Consider the following 21220-nt stretch of genomic DNA (forward strand, 5'->3'; position numbering starts at 1 on the left):
ATAATAATATTCCCTCCTAAATTTTAAAAATTTATAAAAATATTTATAATAAAATAAATAAAAAAGAAATTATAACAATATTCTCCCCCTAAATTTAGCTTATGCTGATGTACGTACATTTTTTAAGTACAATCAACTTGGATTTTTAAGTAATTTCAACTTAAATTGCATTAAACTGACTTTAAAAACGAGTTAAAACTTGTATAACATAAAAATGTTGTCATAACTTATTGATCAATGTAGTGCTTTAGCCTACACCTGTTGCATGCACTTGATAGCAAAACTTGGTTGGAATAGGCAAGCGCATTCCTTCCTTGTGAGACGTTATAACTTTTCAAAGGCTAAATAAGTGTAGGACGAGTAAGGCGAGGTATGCTTAGGCGAATAAATCCAAATAAAAAGTCCATTGTTGCATGAAAAAGTATTTAATCTGGGGATTTAAAGTGGATCACATGCTCTGACTGAACAACAGCGGCACGAGAGCACGCGCATTCCACAGCAGCCTCTCGCGCATCGTTTGTTTTGCGCCTCAAGAAAACAGTGAGAAGATAGCGAGGAAAAGTGGAAAAACATCATTTTTGATGGACTATTGCGGGTTGTTTGTGTAGTAAATCGGACATCTGTTCACTGTCGGACATGACGCATTCCTACAGTCAGCGTTCTCTCGTGATGCTCGCGTTTTTAGGGATTTTATCTGCAATAATGTCCGTGTTATCCGTCATTTTGATTTGCCAGCTCCAGACGCAACAGGCTGTTATAAAAGATTCGCCTAGTTTCGTGTCGAGTGAGATCACAGCGGTGTTATTACCCGTTTCTACGGTCCTCTCCGCCTTGTCTCTGACACTCAACTTGAGCTCAGTTGTTGTGTGTTTACTTCACAGCTATTTCGCTACTGAAATATGCCGAGGAGAACCAGATACACAAAGGTAATGGAGAAAATTACATGTGTATATTACTTAATATACGACTTCCAGAATACCGAGCCAAGCGAGTGACATTTATTCGAAGGAACGAGAATAAGTTAGTGAAACAATAACCAAAGGAGTTTGTTTGTCTCAAATAATACAGTAATAGGCTACTCTTCAGATAAAAGGCATTTAGGAAACTCATTTGTGGGAACATTTAGTGCTGAATCACACCTGAGGTAAATTGACTTCATACATCCACTAAAAATCACCTTGAAAGTCATTGAAATGAAGTTAGTACAGCCTATTTGTGGCTCAAGTATCCAAATACTTTTGGGGCCATTGTATATCAAGCATAACTGACATGTATTGGACCTTTGAATTTCATATTGACCTCCAGAACCTTTTTTCTAAGATATAAACCTTTAACATTTTAAATGATTTCTCATTCAAAGAGCAGCATGACTTGTTTCTTTACGTATTCTATCAGGTCTTTTTATTTAGCAAATTGAACCCTGCTACTAGTCCACTCGACAGAAAGTGACTAACTTTTTTTCTTATATTCTAAGGGCCGATTGGTTTCTATCGGATAGCAGGGCTGTCCGGCATGTGAACATTGGGCTGTTTTGCCTGGGAGTTTCAGTTTACATAGCTGGTAAGTGCACATGAAAACCACAGGAATTTCAAGACATGAAATATACTTAAAAACTTTAATTATTAGATTCAGAATATACACATTTACAGAACTAGAACAAGTAGAATTATAGTGCAAAAATATGAACAAACTGTAACCAAAACACCTAAAGCAGCTTAGAAGTATTATATGCCGATCCTTACATCTTTTATACAAAAAGATGTCTTTTTATTTTCCGTCTCTTTAGTATGGAAGCCCATTTCCACCTAAGAGTAAATAAAATATTGGGAACTCTTTCAATTGTGACTTTATATCTCATAAACATGACTTCATATGTCGCAATGTGACATTAAATCTTGCAACTGATATTTTCTTCACAGTTGCAACTTGATATTTCACAAATGTGACTTTACATCTCATAATGACTTTATATGTTACAGTGTCAAATTATAGCTTGCAATAGCAATATTTTCCTTGCAGTTGCAACTTTATAGCTCTCAACAGCGACTTGTTACATCTCAGATTGTGCCATTTCATTTTTTTTCTTGCAGTTGCAGCATTATATTTCCTGTGAATTTACATCTCACAATGTGACTTGTTTCATATTTAAACTCAGAATGAACTTTATTTGTTAACTCTGAGGCAGAAATGGCATTCTATACTTTAAAGTAGACGTGGTGGCACCAAGTGAATATGGCATATGATTCATCAGTTTATATCCCAGAGTTGTGCTTTTCTCCCCCATCCTTATGCATGCTAGAATCCAAAGTTCTTTTCCTGTAAAACAAAAACAACACATTATTGTATATTCATCATTTAGAAGTCAAAGTATGGAGTGATTTGACATGAATATTTCTTTCCCCCCCTCACAGCCATGTGTATTTACATGATATTGGTGTTTGAAGTGGAGACCGGCATAGCCAGTGTGTGCGTGCTCTCCTCTGGTGTTCTCGTTCTGCTGCTTATCGTAATTCACTCCCTAATACGGGCCGCACATACAGCCAAAAACTTCCACGACGAACATACCCACACCATGTACCACAACGACCCTGAAAACAGCCCTGGATTCCATACGTCGAACCTAAGCATTACGGAAAAGCCAAGGAGGCAACACAGCTTAGCCAACCTGCATAGACATTTCATCAACCCCGCTCACATCGATCCTAAATCGATGTACTCGCCATCCAACGGGCCTCACGTTTACTCTAGCGATAAGGATGGCTACAGTGGCGGTGGGAGTGGACGGACACACCGGACCCTTTCGACAGAGTCTGGCCTGTTTCACACCCAGACCAAACCTTGGAACGGCGTCAACAGCGAGATGAGATCTGTACTAGCTCGCAAAGCCACAGTCAAGGATTCAACTTTAGTATGAATAGTGTCACGTGCACTGTTTATAAGATGTGCACCATATAATATGTGGCTATACATATATATTAGGGATGCAACAATACAGTTATAGTCCACGGTTCAATACATACCTCGGTTTTCGGGTCGGTTCGGATGGCTTGTCACATCAGTTTTTTGCTATTTTATTCTTAGGCGACAGGAACAGCAAGAGGTTAAGAAGTAAAAATGCTATTTTTATTTCAATTATCTTTCTTTTACTTAAAAGACTTGAAAAACCTTACTTTAACTTAAAACTGTACTTAAAAATACACATTCCTAGTGTACTGTATAATATAAAATAAATATAAAGATTTACACACAGCAGCATTTAAGTTTGAAATTGAATGAATAAATGTAAAAAATAAAACACTACATAGACTTCACTATAAAATATACATTGATTCTTATTAAAGCTGTATTAATGTTTCAGTCAAGAGCAGCGAGTGATTTTCTCTTTGTCTTTTGTTGTTTTATTAACATTAAAGGGATATTTCAGTCAAAAATTTAATTTCTGTCATCAATTATTCGCGCTCAAGTTGTTTTAAACCTGAATAAAAAGGTTTCTTTCTTCTGTTGGACATAATATATTTTGAGGAATGTTGGAAACCAAACAGTTGCTGGTCCCCATTAAAGGAAATAATAATATTGAAGTCAATGGCTACCATCAACTGTCTGTGTTCAACAGAAGAAATGAATATAGGTTTGGAACAACATTAGAGTGAGGAAATAATGACTGTCCCTTTAAGGACTAGTGGCAGCGTGTTCACTAGGCCAGTGTTTCCCAACATTTTTTCATTCATGGCACCCTTTGAACATTTTCTCCATTTTGTGGCACCCCCTCGCATACGTTACGCTAGGGGTGTAATGGTAAAGATTGCTCATGGTTCGGTTTGTATCACGGTTTCGGTACGGTTATGTATTTGCTATGTTCAGGGAAAAACGGACTACTGTCAAATAAAAATAAAGAAAATAATAAGAACAAATAATTTAAATACAAGCAGCAGCACAAATAAATACTATTGAGCTAAGATATTAATAAAATAAACAATGCTTTTCAGGTTTTCAGGTACAGAAATTGATCGAATGTAAAATAACATTGCATATTTGAGTGTATAAATTAAAGATTAATCCTATTAAACTTACAAAAGCTATTCAATTCAAAGGCTACTGCCCCTTTAAGACCAAATGCACGGATATGCATCGTCTTTCTCGACTGTATAGTTTACTTAAGGCATATACAGACTATGTCTGCTAGAATACTCATCAAGATGGACATGTTGACATACTTTTTGTGTGAGTTTGTCCGTTCAAAAACAAGACTTGAAAGAGAACTCAATATTTCCGTACTGTGAGACGTGTGCGCGCTTTCGGATGAGTGCACAGAAAAATTATCTTACAGCGTGCGTGACCTCTCATATCGAGTCTTCTGGCACTCGCATGCATTGAACAAAGTTTACTTGAATTATTTGAAAAATTTGAAGGAAAAAAAAAATTATTTGAAGGACTTTTACACGGCACCCCGGTTGGGAAACACTGCAGTCAATTTAAGCCCTGCACGCATCTAATATACAGACACACGCGATTTTACTTTCTCTTTAGACATAACCGACTGTGTTTATGTTAACATTGTGTATTTGACAGTATTAGCGCAGTAAGATGACTACTTAGTCCAGTAATCACGTGTTTGACAGGCGTTTAGTGCGCACGCTCGGAAAAGCGCATGTTAAAACCGTGCATAAGCACGCGAATGAAATGTTTAACCGGCAAGGCTTTACAACGAATAAAGCAAATAATGAACTTTAGTGATTGTGAATAACTATAGTGTTCCGTGAGTATAACTCTGCCACTAATGTGTGATGTGAATGTATGTGGCGTTGTATATTGAATACACTAGTATGCACTCAAACAGAGCCAATTCGGAGAAATAAAAATCATAAATTAAATATTGAACCGTGAAAGCCGTACCGAACGGTTCTTTATATTGAGAATTGTGGCATCCCTAATATATACATACTTACATATATATACATAGTCAAACCAAAAATTATTCAGACACCAGATATATTTTTTACTAGTGGGTGCAGGACACTATAGTTCATTTATGTAAGTGAGGCTAGCAAAATAAAGTAAACTGTGACATATTACACCCAAAACCTCTTCCTACAGTGGACTACCAGTAAAACTGATCAAAAATCTGGGACCAAAACTATTCAGACACTTTGACCTGACCATGTTTTGCTTAAATTGCAAATGCGACCTTTTACACCACAGACTGAACAAAATGAAGCATTGCTTGGTAAATGGTTGATCTAAATTGGTATATCTAATTTTGTTCTTAAATTGAACAGCTGATTGGTTGATTGTAATCCATTACATACCTTCCTATCAAAGTTATCTGACATTATCAAGATGAATTTGTTCTGACACGGCTTAATTCTTGTCATATTTTATTACCATTTTCTAAACTATAGCGAATAAACTGTGATAATGTGAGAAAATGCTGAAGGTGTCTGAATAAATTTAGGTTTGCTGTATATATACACATGCATACATATATATATATATACACATACAAATAATGATGCGTGTCTATACATTATTGTCTTAGAAGGCAGCCAAATTATGTGACATTTAAAGCAAAATATGTTTTTAAAAAAACGGACTATATTTTTTGTATACCTAATATCACCTTACAGATGTTAGAAATAACACTAACTGTTCAATTTTTAAATAATATTGTGAAATTACTACTGAAATGCTTGAGAGTTTGTGTAGCCGTTATTGGATAATGAACGTTTTTGGTTAAAATGCATATGTTTTGTTTATTTAATGCACTACAGTAAATGTGATTTGCTACCAAAATACAATTATAAAAATTAAGATCCGATGAAAAATGACAATTAAATGACATATACCACATAATAATAAGTGAAGTGTGTGGGAGAAGCCGATTTGTATTGGTATTTATAATGTGTCATAATAAATCTGAAATACAATGAAAATGTTTCTGAACTTTTATCAAACCACCAAAATAACTACTAACACCGCATGTGATGTACAAAAACAAAAATGAAGCAAAACTAACCTTGGGGAATGGTTTTCATGAGTCAAGGTGGTGTGACTGAAGTGTGTGTGGGGGTGTATCGTTTGGATTTATTGCAGGGTTCACATCACTGAAGCAAAAGTGAGCAAATTAAAGTGAAGCAATCAAGCAAAGAAAAATGTATGAAAGCATGAAAAGGTCACATTTACGTTTAACAGTGAAGTGATACATAAGACTACAAAAAAGGAAAATAATGATAGTGAATGCATTTCATTGCAATGGATTCGAAACGGATAGTGTCTACAACCTTCGTCCCTGCGAGCTGCTCATCTGTTCCTTCAGTGAAATGGCTTGGCGCAGAAGACCATCTATGTTCTTGAAATACAGGCTACTATTTGTCATGCTTTTAACCGCACTGAAAGAAAAACAGCCATGAAGTATGTATAGTACATGACATAAATAATCAATTTGTCTGTTTGTGTAATGGAAGTCTTACCTGCATGCATATTCAACAGTGTAGATCGCTCCCTGACTCTGCTCCTCCCAGCTCTGCATGTCTGTCTACAAATTCATAATTCATTACAACACTAAAGACAGCTTAGGATGTGTTTAATTGTTAAATATTATGTAGCTGGCTAACAAAATAAGGTAAAACTCGAGGGCCCAATTCTCACTATTAACTAGTTGCTTATTAGCATGCGTATTACTAGGATATTGGCTGTTTATTAGTACTTATAAAGCACATATTAATGCCTTATTCTGCATGACCATATGCGACCCTGGACCACAAAACCAGTCATAAGTCGCACGGGTATATTTGTGGCAATAGCCAACAATACACCATATGGGTTAAAATTATCGATTTTTCTATTATGCCAAAAATCATTCGGATATTAAGTAAGGAGGATCATGTTCCATTAAGATATTTTGTACATTTCCTACCGTATATATCAAAAATGTATTATTAGTAGTAATATGTATTGCTAAGGACTAAATTTGGACAACTTTAAAGGCAATTTTTTCAATATTTTGATTTTTTTGCACCCTCAAATTTCAGATTTTCCAATAGTTGTATCTCGGGCCAAATATTGTCCTATCAAACTATACATCAATGGAAGGCTTATTTATTTAGCTTTCAGATGATATATACATCTCAATTTCAAAAAATTGACCCTTATGACCAGGTCCAGGGTCACATTTATATATCCCTTAATCCTACCCAATACCTAAATTTAACCTTACTAACTATTAATAAGCAGTAAATTCGGAATTTATTGAGGCAAAAGTCATAGTCAATAGTTAGTTAATATTGAAAAGTGGACCCTAATCTAAAGTATATAATAATAATAATGATAATGATAATATACCACATTTTATTTATAATCCGCTCTCATATTCCTAAAGTATATACTTAATAATACTGATAATAAAATAAAACTAGAATAAAAGTAAAATAAAGATGCAACAGAGAAAAAAGCATAAGCCAAACTAAACAATGTAGACTATTTTAAAAAAGATGAGTTTTTAATAGTTGCTTAAAACATAGATACGGTTGTTAGAATAAGATGGAAATAATAAACAAATCAGTAATATATTACACAGCAGGACATTGTTTCCAGTCAAATCAGTCTATGCATTTATAAGTGCTAAAGTTGTAAAGATAAGAATATGCTGAAAAAAATCCGTATTTTTGAGCCCTGTGTAAACTAAATCATATAAAATGGAAATTGAAATGCTTCTTCGGTGGCATTTACTATTATAAAAAAAGAAATCTGTGAATTTAGATTCTAATATGGCAGCTAAAAGGTTCATAACTAGCAAATATCTTTCAAAATGAGTGTTTGGGCAAATATATTCTGTATACTATAATATATATGTAGTATATAAAATAATTCCTTCCCAAACACTAGTTGGAGAAGCCATGATGTAATGTAATAATAATGTTTTTTTCTTTTGTATCAATATGATACACGATTATACTATTCAAATCAATGTTATAAACAAGTTAGGTCAAAAGTAAATCTAAAATGAATCAGATTAATAATCCCTAAAATGTGTAATGGAACTAGTTTTTGTCATGTAATTGGTATTCAGTAATGGACTAAGTAACAGTTTGTAAGTAATCTACCCAGCACTGATTATAAATTGAGCAATATTAATAAAACCCATTGACACAACGCACCTTATGTTGCACGAGCTCTGGTAGGGATCTCCTGACGTGCTCCTGTAACCTATAAAGCGCTATAGACGGTTCATTGGCCAACACATACATACTCTCTGTGAATTTATCAGTCACTGCAGCAGAAAGAAACAAAACAAGGGATCAGTATCTCTTCATTAGGCTCATGAAAAATTATAAAAGGCGTCTAATAAAAGTCATACAACATAAATCAATACGCACAAGAAGTCTGAATCTAGCCATGATACGTTACCTCTTTTTACTTTTAGCTGCATTTCTTGATCCTCCATTTTTATTAACGTACAAAAAAATAAAAATATGGCATAAATGTCTTTTTGTATTATCACAGGGCCGCTGTTTCCCTACAAATGTGCTTCCAAAACATCATCCGTAGGAACACCAGCCCAATAACTAGTTCCTAGCCACTAGTTCGAATCTTCTGAATCGACTCACCAAAAGATTAATTCACTGAATTGTTCGGTTGCCCTTTCTGCAGACTACAACATTTACGAGCGAGTCATTGAACGATTCGATAAAACACATCATTTGAAGCGTTCCCCTACAAGTTTTTTTCACTCCATCTGTGCAGCTGCTGGGCCGACTCTTGAAAAAGACAACAAGCAAGAAAACAAACAAACGTACATTTTAATAACGTTATTGCGCCATTTTAATAGGTGTTTAACATGGTAATATTACTGTACACATTCATAATTCTTCCAGCCTAATAATATTTTTTTACGGTCTAGTTCAGACTCAAAACAGCTACGCAGTGAAGGGGGCGTATTGATACAATTGATTCAACCAATGAAATGCTTCTCCTCAGCCCGCACTCAAATGCTATTGGCTCCAGCTGTAGTCAGTCTTTGAAGTCGGTCACGCACTGAAAGGAGTCAATGAATGCAAGTGAACTAGAACGATTCTTAAAAAGATTCGTTCAAACTTCAAACCCCCCCGAATCGTTCACGAAAACCACTAGTTCCAACTCTAATTGTTAAGGATGCGATTAAGTTTGCAGCCAAAAGTACAATATATATTATGATAAAAGTGATTTATTAGACTCTGTGTGTGTGGGTGGGTGTGTGTTGAGCTCAATGCACATTCAAGTCTCCTATTTCAGTTTCACTTTTGCAAACGAATCAGGAAACAAAAGCAGCATATGTGATCTTACAAGCCTGTGAAGTTTAAGATCAAAGTATTTGCTCATAAAGTGTAAGGAATCGAAGGTAAGACACTCCTAAGACACATATTTTATTACTTCATATTAGTATTCATTTAATATACTTATGTTTATGAGAGTTAGGATTTTTCTCTATATTATTTTCTAAATTGCGTACATTTAAAGCAGGTGTAATGCTCAGTGATTATGGAAAACAGACTTGACGAGAACCACTCGACCACTTTGACGAATAAACAGCGAGGGAATGAGCTCACAGTCCGACCGGCCACTTTAGACAGTGAGTCCTCCACCTCCATAAGTATGAAACGCAGATTTCAAATATTGCATTTTTGGACATCATAATGAGTTTTAATTATGTCTTGTAGACCTCTCGATTCATCAGCTGGCAGCCCATGGAGAGATTTCACAACTGGAGATACATTTATCCAAAGGTACCCATAAATAAATAACATATAAGGGTATCCATCACTTACTGAAATAAATAAATAACATTATGTATGGGTAATCTTGCAGACAGCTCTCTGCTTAACAGTCAAGATGAGCGAGGTTTCACACCACTAATGTGGGCTGCTGCATTTGGAGAGATAATGATGGTGGAGTTTCTCCTTCAGAAGGTGAGAAAAACATTTTTAGCCGCTGAGACTGGGCAATATATTATTATATAATAACACATCATATTAAATTAGGGGGCAGATCCGAGAACACTTGCTAGGGAACGAGAAAGTGCCCTGTCTTTGGCCAGCGCAGGAGGATTTGCAGATATTGTTAATATTCTTCTACAACATGACATTGAGATTGATTCCTATGACTGGGTATGAGCAATTCAATTATTTTGAACATTTCACAAAAACTATTTCAAACTTCTACACAACTATTAAAGGGTTAGTTCACCCAAAAATGAAAATTCTGTCATTAATTACTCACCCTCATGTCGTTCCAAACCCATAAGACCTTCGGAACACAAATTAAAGGGATAGTTCAGCCAAAAATTCAAATTAGCCCATGATTTACTCACCCTCAAGTCATCCTAGGTGTATATGACATTCTTCTTTAAGACGAAAACAATCGGAGTTATATTAAAAATATTATAATGGCAGGCCAAAATTTGAAGCCCCCAAAAAGTGCATCCATCCATTATAAAAGTAATCCACACGACTCCAGGGGTTAATAAATATAATACAATACAATATTTATTTATAAAGCACATTTAAAAACCAACCAAGGCTGACCAAAGCGCTGTACATAAAATAATCAATCTAAAAGATAGCAAATTTAATGAACACACAACAATAATAAAACAACCAAACCTAAGATAAAGGAGTATTGAAAGCCTGAGAGGATGAATCGGTCTTTAGAGCAGATTTAAAGGTGGAAATAGAGGGGGCTAATCTGGTGTGAAGAGGTAAACTGTTCCAAAGTTTTGGACCTGCAGTCGCAAATGCACGATCGCCGCGTTTTTTAAGTCTAGATCTACACATGATGAGTGGACAGTGCTCACTGGATCTCAGCTTTCTAGATGGAGAGTACGGACGGAGCAGAATAGTCAGGGACTGAGGGGCCAAATTGTTGAGGGATTTGAACATTTTAAAATCACTTCTAAATTTGACAGGTAGCCAGTGGGTCCCAGTGAGGAGTCTTGCAGCTGCGTTTTGCACTAGCTGTAGACAGGATAAAGGCCTTCTGAAGCGAATTGATGGGTTTTTGTAAGAAAAATATCCACATTTAAAGCTGCTGTCCGTAACTTTGTGTTCAAGATTTACAAAAATGATGTAATGAGAATGTACAACATGAATCCGTTTTCCAAACCGTGTTTTTGTTTTACCATGAATCATTATGGTACACTTATAATAAGTGTTTATATTGGGACTATTTCAGACCAGACCGCTGTGGAGGAGCACAGTCCCTGCGTGACTCACCATAGACATAAACAGAGAGAAGTAGTTCCGGCTGCAATGTTCTTCCGCAAGACGCATGCAGTTCTGTTTATTAACCGCTAGAGCGCAAAAAGTTACGGACTGCAGCTTTAACATTATAAATTAAAACATCAAGCTTCCGGCGGACCGCCTTCCGTATTCAACTTACGGCAAAAGCGTAACTGGCGCGATGACGACATCGGACCTTGGTAAGCGTTTTGCGAGAGGCGCTACACTTTCTTCGTAAGTTGAATACGGAAGGCAGTCCGCCGGAAGCCAGATATTTTACTTTATAAAGTTTTAAATATGGACAGTTTTCTTACACAAACCCATTGATTTCTTCATAAACCCCCCGCAGCCGTGTGGAGTACTTTTATAATGGATGGATGCACTTTTTTGGGGTTCAAATTTTTGGCTGTCATTATAATGCTTGGATTAACCAGGACATTTAAAAACATTTTTTTTAGTAAAGTCATATACACCTAGGATAGCTTGAGGCTGAGGAAATGATGGGATAATATTCATTTTTGAGAGAACTATCCCTTGAAGATATTTTTGATGAAATCCGAGAGGTTTCTGACCCATCCATAGGCAGCAATGTAATTACCACTTTTCAAGGCCCAGAAATGTAGTAAAAACATCGTTAAAATAGTCCATGTGACTCCAGGGGTCCGTTCTTCGTACGTCGCCAACTCAGTTAGCTGGATTTGATTGTTGACGATTTGGCATGATCTTGGGATTGTTTGGTTCTTCAATGCTAATCCTGGACTTGCTGTCATGGTAACGAGAGCAGGAGTGGCTTATTTCATGTAAACAGGATTAGATTGCATCTTTTTAAGTGGCGTTGATCCTTACTGAACCAGGGGCAATAATAATTTAAAATAAAAACAATAATAATATAAAAATGTATTTGAAAATAATATTATAATGTTGTGTATAATACTATAGACATGTCCACTTGATTACGAGATTTATTTGTGATGGAATAATTACTTTATAATTTTATGGGAGGTTTACACACATGTTGTACAGTTAATCTAAGCCATTCATTAATTTGAGAGATGACTGACATTATGGGATGGCTTAATGCAGCGCAAGAGATGCAGATAATTTGATCTTGATCCTTAAGAAACTTTAATACTGTCACGTAACAAATCTGCTTTGAATTGAATAAAAAATGTAAATATAAAAGGTATACAAATACTATAAAATAATTAGGAATCATCATCAAAACAGTGCACATTTAATTTATCCATTATAACTTTCATGTTGGTTTGGTTGTTTGGCTGTTTTCCTTATAAAAGGTCCAGAAATTTGTGTTTTTTCCTTTTTTAATTTGTCAAGGTTTTTTTTTGCCAGGTGGCTTTTTAAATTATATGATGTCATTACTTTGCTGTCTTGCCATCAGCCAATCGCTGCATTGCTGATCGTGGTTTCGAGTATCGATGCATCTGCCCTCTTCAGGGAAAACAAGAACGCGCAGTAATCTTAGATAACTTAATCCAGATATTTTAATCCAATCCGCAAATTCATTTGAAGAACCAAATTAGCCAGTGATCCAGTTATCACGATTAAAAGATCTGTCAGATCATATCAGATGTATTAAGCGAGGTACGAAGAACGGACCCCTGTGGTTCAACCTTAATGTTATGAAGAGATGAGAATACTTTTTGTGCGCAAAAAACAAACAAAAATAACGACTTTATTTAACAATTTCTTCTTGTGTGTGTGTCAGTCTCCTATGCAGTTTACGCTGTAAATATAGTGCATTCATTGCTTTCAAAGCGCTACAGCAGAACGCCGGCTTAAAGCTCTCGGATTTCATCACATTTACAGGTGCTGGTCATATAATCAGAATATCATCAAAAAGTTTATTTCACTAATTCCATTCAAAAAGTGAAACTTGTATATTATATTTATTAATTACACACAGACTGATATTTCAAATGTTTATTTCCTTTAATTTTGATGATTATAACTGACAACTAAGGAAAATCCCAAATTCAGTATCTCAGAAAATTATAATATTACTTAAGACCAATACAAAGTCTTGGCCAACTGAAAAGTATGAACATGTAAAGTATGAGCATGTACAGCACTCAATACTTAGTTGGGGCTCGTTTTGCCTGAATTACTGCAGCAATGCGGTCAATCAGTCTGTGGCACTGCTCATGTGTGAGCCCAGGTTGCTCTGATAGTGGCCTTCAGCTCTTCTGCATTGTTGGGTCTGGCATATCGCATCTTCCTCTCCACAATACCCCATAGCTTTTCTGGCTAATTAATAACAGGGATACCATGGTCCTTAAACCAGGTACTGGTTGCTTTGGCACTGTGTGCAGGCGCCAAGTCCTGTTGGAAAATTAAATCTGCATCTCCATAAAGTTGGTCAGCAGCAGGAAGCATGAAGTGCTCTAAAACTTCCTTGTATACGGCTGCATTGACCTTGGACCTCAGAAAACACAGTGGACCAACACCAGCAGATGACATGGCACCCCAAACCATCACTGACTGTGGAAACTTTACACTGGACCTCAAGCAAAGTGGATTGTGTGCCTCTCCTCTCTTCCTCCAGACTCTGGGACCCTGATTTCCAAAGGAAATGCAAAATGTACTTTCATCAGAGAACATAACTTTGGACCACTCAGCAGCAGTCCAGTCCTTTTTGTCTTTAGCCCAGACGAGACGCTTCTGACGCTGTCTGTTGTTCAAGAGTGGCTTGACACAAGGAATGCGACAGCTGAAACCCATGTCTTGCATTCGTCAGTGTGTAGTGGTTCTTGAAGCACTGACTCCAGCTGCAGTCCTCTCATTGTGAATCTCCCCCACATTTTTGAATGGGTTGTTTCACAATCCTCTCCAGGGTGCGGTTATCCCTATTGCTTGTACACTTTTTTCTACCACATCTTTTTCTTCCCTTCGCCTCTCTATTAATGTTTTTGGACACAGAGCTCTGTGAACAGCCAGCCTCTTTTGCAATGACATTTGTGTCTTGCCGTCCTTTTGCAAGGTGTCTTTTGGACAACTGTCAAGTCAGCAGTCTTCCCCATGATTGTGTAGCCTTCAGAACTAGACTGAGAGACCATTTAAAGGCCTTTGCAGGTGTTTTGAGTTAATTAGCTGATTAGAGTGTGGCACCAGGTGTCTTCAATATTGAACCTTTTCACAATATTCTAATTTTCTGAGATACTGAATTTGGGATTTTCCTTAGTTGTCAGTTATAATCATCAAAATTAAAAATAAATAAACATTTGAAATATATCAGTCTGTGTGTAATGAATTAATATAATATACAGGTTTCACTTTTTGAATGGAATTAGTGAAATAAATCAACTTTTTAATGATATTCTAATTATATGACCAGCACCTGTATATTAATTTATGTTCTTAAGATGAACGAAGGTCTTACGGATTTGGAACGGTGAGAAATTACTGACAGAAGTTTCATTTTTGGGTGAACTATCCCTTTAATTACTGCAGAAAATGTACATAACCATGCTTTCAATTTCGAACACAGAATGGCGGGACCCCTCTTCTATACGCAGTTCGCGGTAATCACATAAAATGTGTCGAAGCTCTCCTAAGTAAGTCTTTTCAAAATATGCACGCTTTTTGTTTTAATATTTGTGATGACAAACTCAAGGATGTTTGTGTTTAGGATGCGGGGCAGATATCACGTTTGAGGCAGACTCTGGATATAGCCCGGTTGCCCTTGCTGTTGCATTGGGCCACAAAAAAGGCAAGCCATTCCTTACAGTATATCGATGTGCAAATCATGTCTTTAACTAATCAGTGACACGTCTACTCATTTGCAGTGCAAAAAATTCTCGAAGATCACATTTTGAAGCTGTTTCGGGGACCAGTTTCAGTGTCTGAGAACACATGAAGCAAAGGACTGCTCTTACAAGATCTTGCAATAATCCACATACTGTATAGCTTTATTTTGACATGAAAGAATCTGTTTTTCTACTTTTTTTTTTTAATTAAAAAAACACTTTTATAAACATGCATGCGTGTTAACTTGAAAAGGCACATGAATATAATCTGTAGAAATTGGATGTAATCAAAAGTTACAACAGTTGATGCTTTCCCTGTGCGTGTAAGTGGGAATAAACTCTGCATCCAGAGGTAAAAACAAGGGGAAAAGGATGGTTGGCATTCCCGCCTCTTCATATTTCCTCTCTGTCCTTTTCTCAAAAACATTACAAAGCCTTTTCCCCCAGGATATCCAATGTGTAAACAATTATTCTTCCAAAAAAGTCAGCACTGTTTTCAAACACTATTTTAAGCCTCTGCACCAAAGGGGCATCTTGAATGGGAAAACTGTGGGTGAAGAATCAAGGATTTGATAAGCTTGGGATAAAATAAAGACATGGACAATTTGGCCATCGGCCAGGAACGGATAGAAAACAAAAGGTGTAGAAGGCACCGGAAATGTCCACTTGACTGAGTTCAAACGACAGTCGATCAGAGAATACGGCGATTAAACGCATTTATAAGTGGATGCAAAAATGGAAGGTGCTGAAGAACAATAATGCACCATGTGGAAGGATATTTGTAGACAGTTGTTGTCCTCTGGATAGAAGTCTAAGATATGTTTGAGATCCTCTTCTTTGGCAGAACCTGTAGAAGAGAAAGCCTTTAAATGGCTCTTACTCAGATGAAAATAACTGTATTATTAGGCCTATATGTGTGATTTAAAAAAATAGTCTAATGATGTGTATCATAGTATACTTATAATAGAGAGCAACAGCGACACTTTCAATTTTTCCTTCCATCCATCCATCCATAATGTTATTATATAGTAATGGTTTTCCATGTGAATATAGCAAAGTTATCAATGAGCTTCGAAGGGCTTCAGAGGCTCTGTACAATCCCAGCTGAGGAAAATGGTCTTATCTAGCGAACCATCGGCCATTTCCCCCCCAAAAAATAAACATTTATGTACTTAAAATCAAATGGTCAGGTGTTCTGCTTTTGCATGACGTATGACATCACGTCGGAAAGGTCATGTACAGAGCATGGACGTACTTGGAAGTACTGACCCAGTGTTAAAACGAACATGCAAAGACTAAATCAAATGCCCTTTACAAAAATAAAGGTAAAACAACAATGTAGGACAATTTTAAGGTTGGAGGAGAACATGAGATGGAGTTTTTCGGCACTGGGTCGGTACGTTCACCTACAGCACGCGTGACCTTTCCGACGTGATGACGTCATCCGCCGTGAAGAGCAACAACACAGAAGTCGCGCAATTAAGGTAAAACAAGTATATAAAAGGTTTTTTTTGTTTTTTGTTTCGCTAGATAAGACCCTATTCCTCGTCCTCGTCTGGGATCGCACAGAGCCTCTGAAGCCCTTTGAAACTGCATTGATTTGGACCTTCAACTTGTTGGTTGCCATTGAAAACCATGATGTGGAAAAATCTTGAAATGTTTTCCTCAAAAAACATAATTTCTTTTCGACTGAAGAAAGAAAGACATGAACATGTTGGATGAGATGGGGTGAATAAATTATCAGGAAATTTTCATTTTGAAGGGAACTAATCCTTTAAAGGTGCAGTGTGTGAATTTTAGCGGCATCTAGTGGTGAGGTTGTGAATTGCAACCGCCCAAAGCTCACCCCTCCTTTTCGAAGCACATAGAGAAACTACGGGGGCCGACACAGGACAAAAATGTCATCGTCGGAGAGAGCAGAGAATGGCCCTGTCCCAAATGGCACCCTAAACCCTCATGGTGTTCCTCTGCTGGGAAGAAGTCCGCTGCGTAGCTCGCACCAGTGCGGGCTCGGCAGAAGTGCGCATCGAGGGCGCATATCGACCTCAAAGAGGGCGCTCGCGAGCACCCTTCTGAGCCCTAAAATGACAAATGGGACACCCTGCGGTCTCGTGGACACGCGGCAGCCATTGTAAGTCCACAAGACCGAAAGTGCACATGAAGTGTGCCATTTGGGACAAGGCCAATGACTAGAGCTCTGTAGAGCAGTTTGTCCGTTTAGGGCTACTGTAGAAACATGGCGGCGCAAAATGGTGACTTCACTGTAAGGGGACCCGTGGTGTATGAAGATAGAAATGGCTCATTCTAAGGTAATAAAAACATTTCGGTACATTATCTAAGGTCTTTATACTCCACTGAAAACATAGTTAAGTGTATTATATTGCATTTCTGTCAATAGATCCTCGTAAATACTACACACTGCATCTATCAGCATTTTTGAACAAATTTGTACAATGTGTCACTCACACCACAAATGACAGTGATCGTTGAGTAAAATTAATGAGTAAAACAATAAATTAGATCTAAAAACATAAATAAAAAATGTGATTAAAGGTCCCTCACACAGGGATGATCATATTTGGGGGTCCGTGGCATCTAAAATATTGAAAACCCCTGCTCTAGCATATAGACTAGCATCTCTTAACACCCTCTGAGCTCATGGTAGATCTATCTTTCAAGGTGTTACCGCTAAAAGCTGTTGTTTGTGTTGACTGACCTTCTAATTTACAAGATTTTCCTGAAAACCCTCCTTGGAACTGCAGTCTGAGCTCTGATACTTTCACAGGCTGTGGAAACTCAAAGACAACCCACTGATATTCACCCTATTTATACAAAAATAAAATAAAATACGTTAGTAAAGAGGTTACAAGGATGAGAAAACCTCAAACCACACCATCTCGGCAAAATTACCTGGTCGGAATTCCAGCACGTCTCCTCATTAGAATCAAACATGAACTTCTTTCCGAACTGTTTGACATCTCTGTTTAACACAGAACTCACCCTGTGGGACAGAAACATCATTTACCTTCATTTTAATATGTGTTTTACAATATATAGGTCTAGTTAATATTGATGTTACTTATATGAACCACCCACGTTTTTACCTGCTTTGTGTGTTGTTACAAATCAATGACTCTGCCATCTTCAATTCGACCTTTCAACTGTGGGCAAAATCCAGACATGCGCAGTTTGACGACAGTGAGGGCAGTGTGCAATGCGCTGCTCTACCGTTAGATGTCAGTGTCGCTCCTCAAATTGCTGTCCATGAAGGCTCATACATCCGCGTCAACAAGCCAAAACTGGACGTGAATACTCTGCATCCAATCAAAGTCAACGGTATTTTTGTGCAGAATCATTTGTTAAGGCAGAAGCTAATACAAATAATAAGATAATTGGCTTAGGCAGATGCCAAGATGGACAGGTTGCCTTGGAAATTATGAGCAAAACCAAGGTAATGGATAATAAGCCCACAACCCCACATTCAATTGAGATTCCAGATAACGCAATCCTTCTCTTTCTCTTTGCACATTGTTGAGTTTATATAGTTCTTTGTTAATATGAATGCATTTTTAATATGTAAGGACAGCGTTTGTATTTGAAATCATTTTGGTACTGTTGTCATTTGATGTCATAAAATCCGGAACTGAAGCAAAACCAGCTGAGAAACACTTTGTCATAGATTGGAATCTAGTGGAAAGAAATTAAAATCATTTTAGACTTGTTTATTACTTTTTTTGAGGCGACACGTCCTGTGTATTTTTGACACATTTGATGTCACAATCTTCTCTCTTGTCTTATTTGCATCAGTAACAGCTTTAATCTAAAACTGCGTTTGGCTATTTTTGGAATAAATGTTCTTTCTTGCTTTTAAGAGAAGCAAGATCAGAGAGAGAGAGAAAGAGAAGGAATGACAGTATTATAAATAAACATTCCAGCTTCAGTTTGTTTGATTGGTCTTAAAGGGATAGTTCACCCAAAAATGAAATGACCCCATGATTTACTCACCCTCAAGCCATCCTAGGTGTATATGACATTCTTCTTTCAGACGAAAACAGTCAGAGTTATATTAAAAAATGTCCTGGCTCTTCCAAGCTTTATAATGGCAGTGAATGGGGGTTGAGATTTTGAAGCCCTGAAAAGTGCATCTGATCCATCTATCATAAAAGTAAGATGGCTGTGGGTATCGATTTACGGCAAAAGAGTAACCCCTGACCTGATGCATGACGTATTGATGAACGCGGAAGCGCAAAGGATGGAGCAAAACAAAACACCAGTCACAAAGTCTAAAATGATATAAGAGAAGAGGAACTTGAGTTTGTTGGCCAGCCCTATTAGTTTGAACCGCGAGAGGCATCAAAGCTTACCCTACTCCTACATCACATCAGGAGTTACACTTTTGGCGTAAGCCGACTTGCGTAGACCATCTGCCGGAAGCTAGTTATTTAATAAAGTTTTAAATATGGACATTTTTTTCACTTCGCTTCAGAAGGCCTTTTTTAACCCCTTGGAGCCGTATGGTTTACTTATATAATGGATGGATGCAACCCCCATTCACTGCCATTATAAAACTTAGAAGAGCCAGGACATTTTTTTATATAACTCCGATTGTGTTCGTCTGAAAGAAGAATGTCATATACATCTAGGATGACTTGAGGGTCATGGAGTAATTTTCGGGTGAACTATCCCTTCAAGGTTTACCATCTATGGTTGTTTGAGCCTTACGGAAGCATCTGGGTGGCAATATTCAATTTGAAATGTAAAATGCAATGTATTTCTGTATTTACATTTACATCTTCTATACCAAATGTGCAATGTTTGGCGCAAAATGCTAATTCAATCATATAATTTAAATTGGCTATTTCCTACACTAGTTTTTAACATATATTTAAACATATTTGTAACTTTTTATAAGTTGCAAAATGAAAATGGTATTACAGAAATTGGCAAAAATTGCAGCAAAATGATCCTTTAAATCTTAATTTTCTTAATTGCATCTACACACAGTTAAGACATATGCGATTGCATTTTCATTAAATGTCCCGCAATGAATGTAGCAAAATTCATTGCAGAAATTTTATTGATAAAGCATAGATAGGGTGAACACATTAAAAATTTCAGCTTAATTTTTTTACAAAACCACTCTTCTAGCTCTTAATAAAAGCAACAATTGAACTCTGCAAGTCCTAGACTATAAAAATCTTTGCTATATAGTATGTTATACAATAACTGTAAATGGCTGATAAATTACAGTTATATTATCCCTAAGCTCCGCCTTAGTTACTGACCAATCCTTACTTAGCAACTGTTGCCGTGTGTCATGTTATAGAAAAGCTTTTTCTCTTTTCCAGTTCATGTTAGGGGAGAAAATGTGCGTTTAGATCATTTTAAAGCTTGATTTTTACTGAAATTATCTATCTCCCTAGCCTGACGTCGTCATACTCAGATTCTAGTCAGAATATGAGTCTGATGCTGCTCCATTGGGCTGTGATTATGGGGCGTGTTTCAACCGAACCAGGAAAGAAAATGCCTCTGCACTCAATTGGATAGACCTACAGCCAATCAGAGCAACGGAGTAAGTGATGTATGTTGAGCGATGCATAGTTGTCAACAGAAGTTGTCAAGTAGAAGAAGAAGATGAGTGTAAACGATCTTTGCCGGTGTTGTAAAAAAGAATTTAAGGATACACAGAGTACTTACCAACACGATCATCATTTTTGAGAGAAATGGTAAATGTGAATGCATATATGAACAAGTTCTCCGTTTAGTAAATTAATTAAACCCAAGCGCTCTTTGGTGACGTGGATGATTACGTTACTGTTGATCATCTGTCCATCATCGTATAAAGCCCGCCCTGACAATTTGATTGGTCCGAACAGCTCTTGTTCGAGGATAGTTGCTCCACAACGGATCAAGTCCAGACCGAACTTCCCAACCTCAAATGTTGTGGGCGGGGCTAAGTTCGGCTGGCATCCGGGCTACTATCCCCCCCCCCTGTGAATTAAAGTGCGCTTCAGGCCTCAAATAAATATCCTACATTTGTCTCAAGGAATATTAATCTTAATAATTTAATTTAATTCAGGTCAAAGTAGATTTCAGGTATTGATCCAGGTCAATGTATACAGAGGCCAGAGAAGCCATAGAGTTCACAGTATCCAATTGTATAAGTTCCATTACTCAATATTTCCAAGTTAAGAGCAATCAACGTTC

General features: G+C 37.0%; 4 protein-coding genes across 9 annotated transcripts; 2 read left to right on the forward strand and 2 right to left on the reverse strand.

Moving 5' to 3' along the window:
- Positions 1-452: 452 nt before the first annotated feature.
- Positions 453-5926, forward strand: tmem221 (transmembrane protein 221). The gene is made up of 3 exons (XM_079808159.1): positions 453-926; positions 1475-1560; positions 2412-5926. The coding sequence occupies exons 1-3, from the start codon at positions 637-639 to the stop codon at positions 2912-2914; spliced, it is 879 nt and encodes a 292-aa protein (XP_079664285.1). The 5' UTR covers positions 453-636; the 3' UTR covers positions 2915-5926.
- borcs8 (BLOC-1 related complex subunit 8) lies at positions 1593-8873 on the reverse strand. 4 transcript variants are annotated; one of them, XR_013815893.1, is made up of 7 exons: positions 8404-8540; positions 8154-8266; positions 6468-6532; positions 6279-6386; positions 6014-6101; positions 2228-2316; positions 2160-2184 (listed from the first exon to the last, which is right to left on the reverse strand). XR_013815893.1 is itself a non-coding variant. In XM_079808160.1 (6 exons), the coding sequence occupies exons 1-5, from the start codon at positions 8438-8440 to the stop codon at positions 6029-6031; spliced, it is 396 nt and encodes a 131-aa protein (XP_079664286.1). In that variant the 5' UTR covers positions 8441-8873; the 3' UTR covers positions 1593-2316; positions 6014-6028. The 4 variants fall into 4 exon arrangements, 3 of the variants coding, with proteins under 3 accessions (XP_079664286.1, XP_079664287.1, XP_079664288.1); XM_079808160.1 differs by having other exon boundaries at positions 1593-2316; positions 8404-8873; XM_079808162.1 differs by lacking the exon at positions 6014-6101 and having other exon boundaries at positions 2051-2184.
- A 195-nt stretch (positions 8874-9068) lies between these two features.
- Positions 9069-15238, forward strand: rfxank (regulatory factor X-associated ankyrin-containing protein). 2 transcript variants are annotated; one of them, XM_079807770.1, is made up of 8 exons: positions 9069-9373; positions 9493-9604; positions 9693-9758; positions 9841-9941; positions 10014-10139; positions 14755-14821; positions 14896-14976; positions 15053-15238. In XM_079807770.1, exons 2-8 carry the CDS (start codon positions 9514-9516, stop codon positions 15121-15123), a joined length of 603 nt encoding a protein of 200 aa, XP_079663896.1. In that variant the 5' UTR covers positions 9069-9373; positions 9493-9513; the 3' UTR covers positions 15124-15238. The 2 variants fall into 2 exon arrangements, with proteins under 2 accessions (XP_079663896.1, XP_079663897.1); XM_079807771.1 differs by having other exon boundaries at positions 9235-9373; positions 9496-9604; positions 15053-15187.
- nr2c2ap (nuclear receptor 2C2-associated protein) lies at positions 15151-19191 on the reverse strand (the record flags this gene model as incomplete). Of its 2 annotated transcripts, none has more annotated exons than XM_079807772.1 (5): positions 19019-19191; positions 18118-18327; positions 17924-18014; positions 17730-17835; positions 15151-15860 (listed from the first exon to the last, which is right to left on the reverse strand). In XM_079807772.1, the coding sequence occupies exons 2-5, from the start codon at positions 18153-18155 to the stop codon at positions 15721-15723; spliced, it is 375 nt and encodes a 124-aa protein (XP_079663898.1). In that variant the 5' UTR covers positions 18156-18327; positions 19019-19191. The 2 variants fall into 2 exon arrangements, with proteins under 2 accessions (XP_079663898.1, XP_079663899.1); XM_079807773.1 differs by lacking the exon at positions 19019-19191 and having other exon boundaries at positions 15440-15560; positions 15791-15860; positions 18118-18178.
- Between the last annotated feature and the right edge of the window lie 2029 nt (positions 19192-21220).

Source organism: Gobio gobio, assembly GCF_949357685.1.
Source record: "Gobio gobio genome assembly, chromosome: 24".
NCBI classification, from domain to species: Eukaryota; Metazoa; Chordata; class Actinopteri; order Cypriniformes; family Gobionidae; genus Gobio; species Gobio gobio.

What these genes read in the sequence shown, in the direction of transcription:
- tmem221 (XM_079808159.1), top strand. Translation starts at nt 637, where the DNA reads ATGACGCATTCCTACAGTCAGCGTTCTCTCGTGATGCTCGCGTTTTTA. An exon ending in GGAGAACCAGATACACAAAG is followed by an intron (nt 927 to 1,474) that starts GTAATGGAGAAA and finishes TTATATTCTAAG; the next exon opens with GGCCGATTGGTTTCTATCGG. An exon ending in AGTTTCAGTTTACATAGCTG is followed by an intron (nt 1,561 to 2,411) that starts GTAAGTGCACAT and finishes CCCCCCTCACAG; the next exon opens with CCATGTGTATTTACATGATA.
- borcs8 (XM_079808160.1), bottom strand. Translation starts at nt 8,440, where the DNA reads ATGGAGGATCAAGAAATGCAGCTAAAAGTAAAAAGAG. An exon ending in ACTGTTGAATATGCATGCAG is followed by an intron (nt 6,387 to 6,467) that starts GTAAGACTTCCA and finishes TTTTTCTTTCAG; the next exon opens with TGCGGTTAAAAGCATGACAA. An exon ending in AGCAGCTCGCAGGGACGAAG is followed by an intron (nt 6,102 to 6,278) that starts GTTGTAGACACT and finishes CTTTTGCTTCAG; the next exon opens with TGATGTGAACCCTGCAATAA.
- rfxank (XM_079807770.1), top strand. Translation starts at nt 9,514, where the DNA reads ATGGAAAACAGACTTGACGAGAACCACTCGACCACTTTGACGAATAAA. An exon ending in GGAGATACATTTATCCAAAG is followed by an intron (nt 9,759 to 9,840) that starts GTACCCATAAAT and finishes GTAATCTTGCAG; the next exon opens with ACAGCTCTCTGCTTAACAGT. An exon ending in TGGAGTTTCTCCTTCAGAAG is followed by an intron (nt 9,942 to 10,013) that starts GTGAGAAAAACA and finishes ATATTAAATTAG; the next exon opens with GGGGCAGATCCGAGAACACT.